This window comes from Squalius cephalus (genome assembly GCF_949319135.1).
Source record: "Squalius cephalus genome assembly, chromosome: 6".
Lineage (NCBI taxonomy): Eukaryota > Metazoa > Chordata > Actinopteri > Cypriniformes > Leuciscidae > Squalius > Squalius cephalus.
Genome location: NC_137127.1, coordinates 12,052,787 through 12,062,604, shown reverse-complemented (window position 1 = coordinate 12,062,604; position 9,818 = coordinate 12,052,787). Strand labels below are relative to the sequence as shown.

Here is a 9,818-nt window from a genome sequence, read left to right as displayed (position 1 = left end):
CCTCATGTGGCCTTTACAAAACCATTCAAATTATGTAAGAATGTACCTTCATAATAGAGAAAATCATCTATGTACCAATTTGACAGATATCATGTTAGGGAGATCCCTCTGTCATTCTGGGTTATTATAACTGAAACTAAAACTAAAACCATTAAAAAAAATAATAATAATAATAATTAATTTTTAGTTCAACTTGATTTACTCAAATGAAATAAAATGAATAAAAACGTATATAAAAAAACTTGATTAATAAAACAAAACAAAATTACAAAAAGTTTAAAAAATGTAAAAAATATGAATATAAAAATATAAAATGTTATGCAAAATATTAATAAAAGCTATCAATGATACTAAAATATCTCTGCTGTCATTATATATTTTCTTTTTACTTTACATTATATTATATCAAGGACATGCAAGGCTCCTCACAGTGTATAGGTGACATATGAATATTGTGTTATTAAGACTTCATATATTATGGTAACACGTTTGAATTAATAATTAGAAACAGCCACATAGGCTATACGACAGAAATACAAAAATAAAGACTTAATTTGGAGAACTTTTTCCCATAATGTTGCATAATGTTTTTTTTTTTTTTTTTGGTATCGAAAGGATCAAATGACAGATCAAGTGTTTTAAATACCTCATTGCTTTAATGTTCACTTATTTGAGTTGATTTTGCAGCATCGCGTGTATTTACGCGCTTAATTGAGTGAAATGAGATCGTAAGTAATATAGCTTCATCTGCGCTTTCATGTGCTTTGCTTCTAATGCGCAGACAAAATTTCAACAAACCACACAGAATTTCTCACATTTTCCCCTCAGCAAGAGGTCCAAATAGAAGGTCATTTCAGAGCCTTAATAAGAACCCCCCTGCTACTTAAGAGCACCCCTATTTATTTTCATTTTTTCTCGGAGTGGCACCATCAAACCCCAAGCATTGTAAGTGACCCTTAGATATGGCTAGCCTGGCAGGTGGTAAGGTTTGCTGGCAGAGAGAAGACGGTGATCTCTTACACACATTTTGGAGTGAGGGTGGTATCGGATGACGCCTTTCCTGTTTGAGATACAAACGTTTAGGTGGTCGCAAAATCATTTTGGTGCCGATCTTTATAATCTCGCATCGCAAATGCTTTCTGCGCGTGTCAAAACTGTTGCTGTCGGGAATGTCAAGCTCTTCGTTGTTTGCGTTATCAGTGGATTTTGGATAAAGCCAAGTGTGCCAGTACCGAACAAATTACTCTAATATTATAGTTTTTAATATCACACTTTTATTGAAAATACTGTATCAGGCTTGATCATTTGTGACAATTAAAGCATATTTATGATCAGTTATCTTGAACTTTGAGAGGATATAGGCCTAGCTTTTCAAATGGTGTGGGAAAAGGGATTATTATTTTTTTATTTTTTTATTCTGGTCACATAGCCTGCATTTCTTCACAGTTGAGTTATATGAGTGTGACCGCGGTCAGCAAGCGCTGCGTGCCGTCGTGATATTATTCGTCGTATATTATTGATTGGAAGATTCAGATTGACGTTTCATGAGACTTGCAAACACAGGTTTGTCGTGCCGATATAAATAACTAGGCTATTAGAATAATGTTATAAGAAGAAAAACTATCTGAAACTTGTACTATCTGTATAGGCCTACGTTAAAAATCTTTAATAGGCCTATAGGCCTAAATAAAGACCATAGTCTGTCATTTTACTGGATTGTAAAAACGTTTAAAATAAGTAATTTCACTGGAAATTTACATTATAGCCTATTTAACAAGGCAATATGCATACTTTATTTAAAAATATTTTTAGGATTGTTTTTATAAATAAAACGTATTATCACCTTAAAATCATGCATACAATAATATAGAGCAAATAAGATGCTTAAATAATTTAATGACATTTACAGAACTGTAAAATAAATGTTTTTAGCCCACATGCCATAATGCGTGCCTATATTTTTCTGGCAATAGCCAGATTATGCGCTGGAACATGAATTAAATATTTAGAAAATGAAGTGTGCTATTTGCAGTGAAATACAGTTTTTCTACAAAGTAGAACGTTTTGATGTTTTCCTCTTGATGTTATTTATTAATAACTTTATTCGTTTTATTAAATAACGTAAAAAATGGGTAAAGCGTATATGCTTTATAAAGACAACTTACTTTGTTCTTTAAGCATTCATCCAACTTTAATATGATTAGTGAAATGCTTAATATTGTTTACAAATAGTTTAACACTTTAAATATCGCGCAATATATCTCCAGTCGGATTTATCAGTTAAATGATCATTAGAGATATCCAAACACACTGAAAGCGAAAGCAAGTGTAACTGTTTCATTTCGGGTCATCAGAGAGTTTCATAAATCTTATTTAGTGCTTGTGCGCGTGGGTGGAGTTTCACCTTCTCCATATTCAGAAGTTGGGTGGTTGCTTGAATCTCCCACTCTTTGCCGTATAAAGAGTGGCCCTCGGTCTCTTTAAGACAAGACAAATTAACGACTTGTACAAATAATTGGCTGCATTGCTTCATTTTTGACATCACTAAAACATTTATGGTGTCCATTGACGCTCTTCATGCTTGAGACGAAGCCAGAGGACCATGATGGAGTACTTGAGCGACAAGTTCTCCTTGAAAAGTCAAGCGATTAAAGGCAGCGATTACTACATGGACCAAGTCATGGAGACTTTAGACAATGTGCCGTACTACAACAAGACATCACCGAAATGCGTCCAAGCCTTCTCGATGCAGAGCAATGAGCAACACAGCACGATGGACAGATCGTCTCCGTGTGACAACCAAAACAGTAAGTCTGGCTTTGAGTTTAAAAGGGTTTTAAATGTAACAAAACATTTTGTAAAACATTTTAAGATTCTTCCGTGTTTTTTTTTCAACACCTTGGTTCAGTAACTAAGTTGCTATGTGGTTCTCAAATTAAGTTTTTCAAAGTTTCTTCAGGTCAATGCGTTCAGATCATTTAAAGCAGCGATTTATGTGGTGAAAAGTTAAAAAAATTCTTTGTGTCATAATGTCCTCCTGTGGCATCAGACTATAAAATCACTTTTTGTAATAACCTTTATTTTTATGTGTAAAACAAAATAGCCTATTAGAAGATAATTACCGGTTTTGCGTATTCCAACGATAAATGTTTTTATTTTATTTATTGGTAGGCTAGCGGCTATACGTAGGCTAAATAGCGAAAAAGATAAGAATTAAATGTGAAAAATACATATAACCTTTGCAGATTTAACCAGTATTTAAATATTATATATATTTTTTGAAAGGTTACAACTTTTCAACATTTCAAACGTTTGAATATTGTGAGTTGTAATATTTAATAAATATAGGCCTAGGTCTAAGTTATGAACAAAAAATAGCTACAAAGTTGTTTCTTTTGTTTTTACATATATTTTTAAGAAACTTGTCCCTTGACTAATTCCTTGTAATTCTAAATAAACTTTTTTGGCCTTTAAAACTATATTCTTCTATTAAACGCATTGCTCTTTTATTTATCCGCTTATCGGCTAATGGGCTATTTTGGTAACACTTTTCATTAAAAAGTCATTCGAAAACAATGTTGCAGATAAGTGATTTATTTTCATTAAAAGATCAAAAAGAAAAGAAATAAATGTCATTTTCCCCCCCTGATTGTACGTGGACTAAATAGCCCAATAATAGGCCTACAGGCCTTTCATTTTTTCCGCTATAAAGGTAGGCTACAGTTGACAGGACTAGCATTGACTTTTTTTATTTATATAGAAATTAATAAAGTGTATATTTAAGGTCTTGTTTCTTAATATTTTATAAACCCTTTGAGATAATCATATAGCTACGGAGTAAAAAAACATGTTTGGAAAAAGTTTACAGCCTACAACTTTATTCTCTATGTTGGAACATTTTTTTAAAGAAAGTTTTAGATTTAATTTTAGATGCTGCTGAAATTGCAATTTTATGTATTTTAATAATGATCACAGGCGTGAATTACTGCGCTCCAAAAACTGAGGACAGCAGCCTGCACGCGCTGGAGAACTGCTGCAGTGTCCGAGTCTCACCGGCCACAACCGGACCAGACAAAACTGAGCTGGACGACATCGGCGAAAAATGCGACAGCAACGTGTCGAGCAGCAAGAAGAGACGCCATCGCACAACCTTTACCAGCGCTCAACTTGAAGAACTCGAGAAAGTCTTCCAGAAAACGCATTACCCAGATGTGTATGTGAGAGAACAGCTGGCCATGAGAACAGAGCTCACGGAGGCAAGAGTTCAGGTAAGTGGCTCACTTTCATTTGGATTCTCTAAAACTCTTTCGCTTTTAATTGATTTATTTTAGGAACTTTTCAAGAACTTAGGCCTTGTCTGAGAAAAACTTCATTATGTTTGAGGACATTTTACTCACTATAAAACATTCAAATCAAATGTGATTGCTCAAACTTACATGCATTCCTCAACGTAAACAAATGAAAACAAACTATAATTGAAAACGTAACATAAATTTCAGCCTGAAATGTTGAAGTTAAAATGACAGTGGTGCAATAACCTGTTCATTCAACATTTACGCTTGGCTCTTGGCGCTCTGCGTCACATTTTTCGACATGCAGGATAATCCATTACTTTCAATGAGAAACCTATGGCGTCATATATAAACGCGTTGGGTATAGGAACGTTATCTGAACGATGTAACGAGTTGGTTGAGAATGTCAACTTGAACAAATGTCAATGTTCATTGCGCTTTTTCAACCATTTTGAATTTAATAACTGATGAACAAAATCAAGTTTAACCCTTCAAAACTCATGAAAAAGTAATGAAAGGACAGAAATTGAGACAAATGAAATGATGGAAATAAAGATGCTGTCCTGATGACATATTTACATAAATGACATACATATTTACTGTGCTCACTTAAATGTACAAAATAAAGGTTCCAAAAGGGGGGTTCAAATAAAGGTTCTTTATTGGCATTGACGGTTCCATGAGGAACCTTTAACATCCATGGAATCTTTCCATTGCACAAAAGGTTCTTTAGATTAGAACTATTTTTGGTTCCCCAAAGAACCTTTCAGTGAACAGTTCCTAAAAGAACATTTTTTGTATTCTTTGTGTAAAGAATATTTTAATAACCTAAAGAGCCTTTTTGCACTATACAAAACCTTTTGTCCAATGGAAAGGTTCCATGGATATAACATATTTTTTTAAATAACCATATATACTAATAAAGAACTGTTATTTTTAAGAGTGTTTGTGTACCATGGCGTTATTACCTTTATTTAGTTATAGATCTGTATTTGTTTTCAATCTAAACTTAGTAACCCTTCCTATGTCACAATTTATGAATTTAATGTCACAGCCCTAATTAAATTAGAACTTAACATTTAATCACATTTACAAATATTTAAATAAAAATAAATGGTAGCACTTTATTTTACTGTGTCCTTGTTACACGCGTTACATGTAATTACTATAGTAATAACAGTAAATGATGCATAATTACATGTAACTAACCCTAAAACACACCCTAATTTTAACCATAATCCTATAGTAAGTATTATTGTTACTCAGTACTTACTCAGATTCATTCAATCGTTAAACATAATGGAAAAATAACTAAACGTTCCTCTTTCTATTCAAGGTATGGTTCCAGAACAGAAGAGCCAAGTGGAGGAAGAGAGAAAGATATGGACAGATCCAACAGGCCAAAAGCCACTTTGCAGCAACCTATGACATATCAATGCTGCCCCGGACAGACAGCTACTCACAGGTGAATTACTTATTTGTATCATAATAATAAAGATCATCTAATGCATGGCTGTTGATTAAATATGCATCAGCATTTTAACCTGTATTGGCAACCCTGCATTGTTGTGCATCACTGTTTGAATGTCTTTAACCCAGTGTTTTTGCACGATGTCTCAGAAGTAATCACATATTTGTCATACATTGTATAAGTAGATTTCATGATCTTTTTATGTATAATTTTTTTTTCAATGTGACAGTATTTATTGATCTGATTACAAAATATGACTAAAAAGTCACAAAACATTTGACGTAATTTCAGCAAATAGCATATGGTGAGGGTGAGGGTGAGGGTGAGGGGTGGGCGGTCAGCCGTCTCACGGTAACTGACAAAACCTGTTGGGAGGATAGGAGAGGAAGATTTACATGGCACCGCGGGACCTCAATTTCCTTCATCCGAGAGCATATTCCTCACTCATGCGTTTTCCATAGTCGTATAAAAAAAGCCTCTGCCTTAATTTGACATTACAGCAGGTCCTTATTGCACCAGGCATGTTGTAAACCAGACTGCAGGGCTTGTGTTTGTCTTATGCCCATGACATGTGTACACTCAGATTTTTGTGGTGAACACAGATGCATTTTTGTGGACTGCAGGGTTTGTTTTTAAAAGCCTTGTCTGGATTCATTTAAAGTCTTGGACATAATCGTCACTGTGTTTTAATGCAGATTGAGGGTGTATCTGATATGATGTCATCAGTTTATCAGAAACTTTTCCCAGGCACACAAAAATGCATTGATTTCTGTTGTAAAATTGAATTAACTTTCCAAATCGGAATGTATATTGATGTGCCATGAAACATTTGGTTTTCTTTATTTTGATTATTATTCAAGCCTGTTGTTGTTTTTCCATCTCCATTTCATCACATGTACCAAAGAGTGTGTTTTCTTTTTTTGTCTCACATTCTCTGACCACACAGATTCCCAACAACTTATGGACGGGTCCCGCCCCAGGCAGTTCCGTAGTGTCGTCCTGCATGATCCCGCGAGGTTCCCCTCCCTGCGTGACGTCGCCCTACCCCCACTCGCCGAGGGCCGCCGAGCACGGTTACGTGGGCTTCCCCAATCACCAGCAAAATCAGTTTGGAGTTAATCACGTGTCTCTCAATAACTTCTTCGCCGATTCACTTCTGGCTCCTTCACCGAACAGTCACGCCGCGTTTGAGACCAAACCCGAGTTTGAACGGCGGTCCTCCAGCATTGCTGTACTGCGCATGAAGGCTAAAGAACATGCAGCCAACATAACTTGGGCCATGTGAACTCTGAACTTAGTCTAATAGTCATGATCGGAACTGTTTTTGCCTAATAATAATAATAATACAGTCAGTTACTTTCATGAAATAGTGGCTGTCCAGTTTATATTATTACTTTTTATATTTTTATTGGAACAACAAAGATTTCAGCCCCGTGATTATAGACATTTTAAAAAAAATAATTTAATTAAAAATCTCTGAATTGTGTTTTTTCTTCTATTGTTTTAGCATCTCTTGTTGTCATGAATATGAAGGGCGCAGAACTCAACAGTATTATACTCTCATGACATTAACAGAGAGGTTATGGCTGACATATTAACACATATGTCTGTGTGCTTTGCAGCAAAGCTGTATTAACGCTCTCTAGCTGTGGCTAGTCTGCAGTGCCACGTGCAGAGGAGCACATTTTATTATTTTATGGAAATAAAAGTTCATTCAAATAAGCAATGTGTTTCCATTTTTTTTTCACTCTCTTAGCTCTCTTTTGATAGAACATGATTCACCAATAGATTGTGATTTTGAATCATATTAGCTGCCTTTAAAAAATGTCATGAATACACATTTGTAACACTTTTGTTTTCAAAGTTCAGTCTTTTGTTGTTTTATGAATTAGGTCCACTACCGTTCAATTTAAAAGATATATTTTTTAAATATATTTTTAAAGATAATTTATTGCTGTGGTGGCAAAGCTGAATTTTCAGCATCATTACTCCAGTCTTCAGTGTCACATGATCCTTCAGAAATCATTCTAATATGCTGATTTGGCGCTCAAGAAACATTTATTATTATTATCAATGTTGAAAACGATTGTGCTGCTTTTTTTTTTTTTTAATTTTTTTGATGAAAAGAAAGCTCAAAAGAACAGCATTTATTTGAAACAGATTTTTTTTGTAACAGTGTAAAAGTCTTTAACTGTTACTTTTGATCAATGTAATGCCCTCAACGAATAAAAGTTGTTTTTTTAACAACTCTTAAACAGTTGTGTACGTTTTTGCCAATTGTCTGTATTACAGTTATGATCTTATATTCGTGTTTCTGAGTGAATTGCCAAAATAAGCAGTGCTAAATAATTTTCTGGTTTAGTACTGATCCTTTTTCAGCTTCTCTGTTGACAGTTACATATTTCTCCTTTTGAGACTAACACAACTTTACCAAGTTACTCAACTGTTCATGACTTTTGCCAAATAAACAACCTCTTCTTTTTCATTATTATTCTCATGTTTTTTATCCACAAGTTTGTAAGTAGCACTGAGGTGTTTTCTTAAATAATAAGAATGATCTTGATTTGTTTTAGCTGATTTTCATGTTTGTGAACGACTAAAAATGCTGTATTATGCATGCCAGGCCAGTAGTTGGTGATATCTCTTTGTACTGAGCGCCTATCCACCTTATTTTTCAGGAAAGAGCGGGCGTATATGAATGTGTCTGGCTTCTGGCGTCATTCGCTTCCAGTTCTTTTTAGCTGTACAACTCATTAAGCTGCTTGGTATTGCAAACTGGTATTTCTTATCATTTGATTTGAATGTAATGTCTTAATTATAAACACGCTAGCTTGTAGCGCAAACGGTTTTACAGTTTATGCACTTCGATATAGTCTTCTCATTATTTCCCTATAGCGACTAATAAATCGGAAGTCTCGCACATTCACAGAAAACACCTTCCGAGTCGAAAAATAAGGTGGATATGCTAAACATAGTACGCATGCGCATGACGTCACCGCTTTCACAAATTCACGTTTTTGTACGTTTACACAGAGAAAATAACGGTATCATTTTCAAAAACTTGCTTTAAAAAGTTTCCGTTTTCAGGCCCCCAAAATAATTATGTAAATGAAAGGCCAAATAGGCCATAAATCGGTAAAAAAAAACGGTAAACGAAAACGGTAAGAAAACGGTATTGTGTGAACTTTAGACTGTAATCTCTGTATCCATCTCTTGGTCACTGGTCTATAATTTCTCTGAATCCACAGCTTCACTGTAAGACTGATGGTGTAGCACATGTGAGGCAGAAGATCCTCAGTCTGCTGCAGATGAGCTCAACCAGCAGGCCGAATGGGTTTGACCCTCCGGGGTGAGCCACGCTCATTAATAAAGACCCTCACACGCTTGGGGGAGTGAAACATGCGAAAGAGAGATGTCTCTGCTGCCCAACACTCCCCAGACGGGAGGGGGGAAAAAATCCCATTTTAAAACACTATGGATTACAAAAATGTACCGTGCATTAATTGTTTCCCTTTTAATCAAATAAAATAAAAACATTTGTGATTATATTGTATTGAAAAATGATTTGGCCACATTTACATCTGCGCTCACAATTTAGTACTATGAAATCATTCAAAGTATGAAAGTAATTCACTAACCAGTGAACCCATAAATAAAAACAATCTGGCTTTGTACAAGCAGGCATGAATTTTGTGAAAGATATTTCAAAGATAAGCTGGCAAGAGCGATGGCAAAAACAAAAACAAGGCACACAGGACTTTGTGTGGAAAGTGTTGTGATGCCTCCTGTCCAACAGTTTATGCCTTGACTTTGAATGGCTCTCCTCTAGACGACTCATAGATTTTCCGTGCCCTGCATCCTTGATGGACATTTTTGGCCTAACTCTGCAATCAAGCACAATGTGGTCTTTATAATTACAGTATGCATGTAAACACATTTGTATTCCTTGTGGATAGTTTATTCAGTCATCCCTGCCAACAGACCCAACTGGTGCTGTACCAAAGGAAATAGCACACGTCAGACATGTCGCGTCACTGTCAGATGTAATCTCTAAC

The 9,818-nt window shown here is 35.1% G+C and overlaps 1 protein-coding gene across 1 annotated transcript; it reads left to right on the top strand.

Annotated features, from left to right (window-relative positions):
- Positions 1 to 2,458: 2,458 nt before the first annotated feature.
- alx1 (ALX homeobox 1) lies at positions 2,459 to 8,015 on the top strand. Its single transcript, XM_079874913.1, has 4 exons — positions 2,459 to 2,807; positions 3,976 to 4,268; positions 5,629 to 5,757; positions 6,710 to 8,015. Exons 1-4 carry the CDS (start codon positions 2,603 to 2,605, stop codon positions 7,046 to 7,048), a joined length of 966 nt encoding a protein of 321 aa, XP_079731039.1. The 5' UTR covers positions 2,459 to 2,602; the 3' UTR covers positions 7,049 to 8,015.
- Positions 8,016 to 9,818: the final 1,803 nt, after the last annotated feature.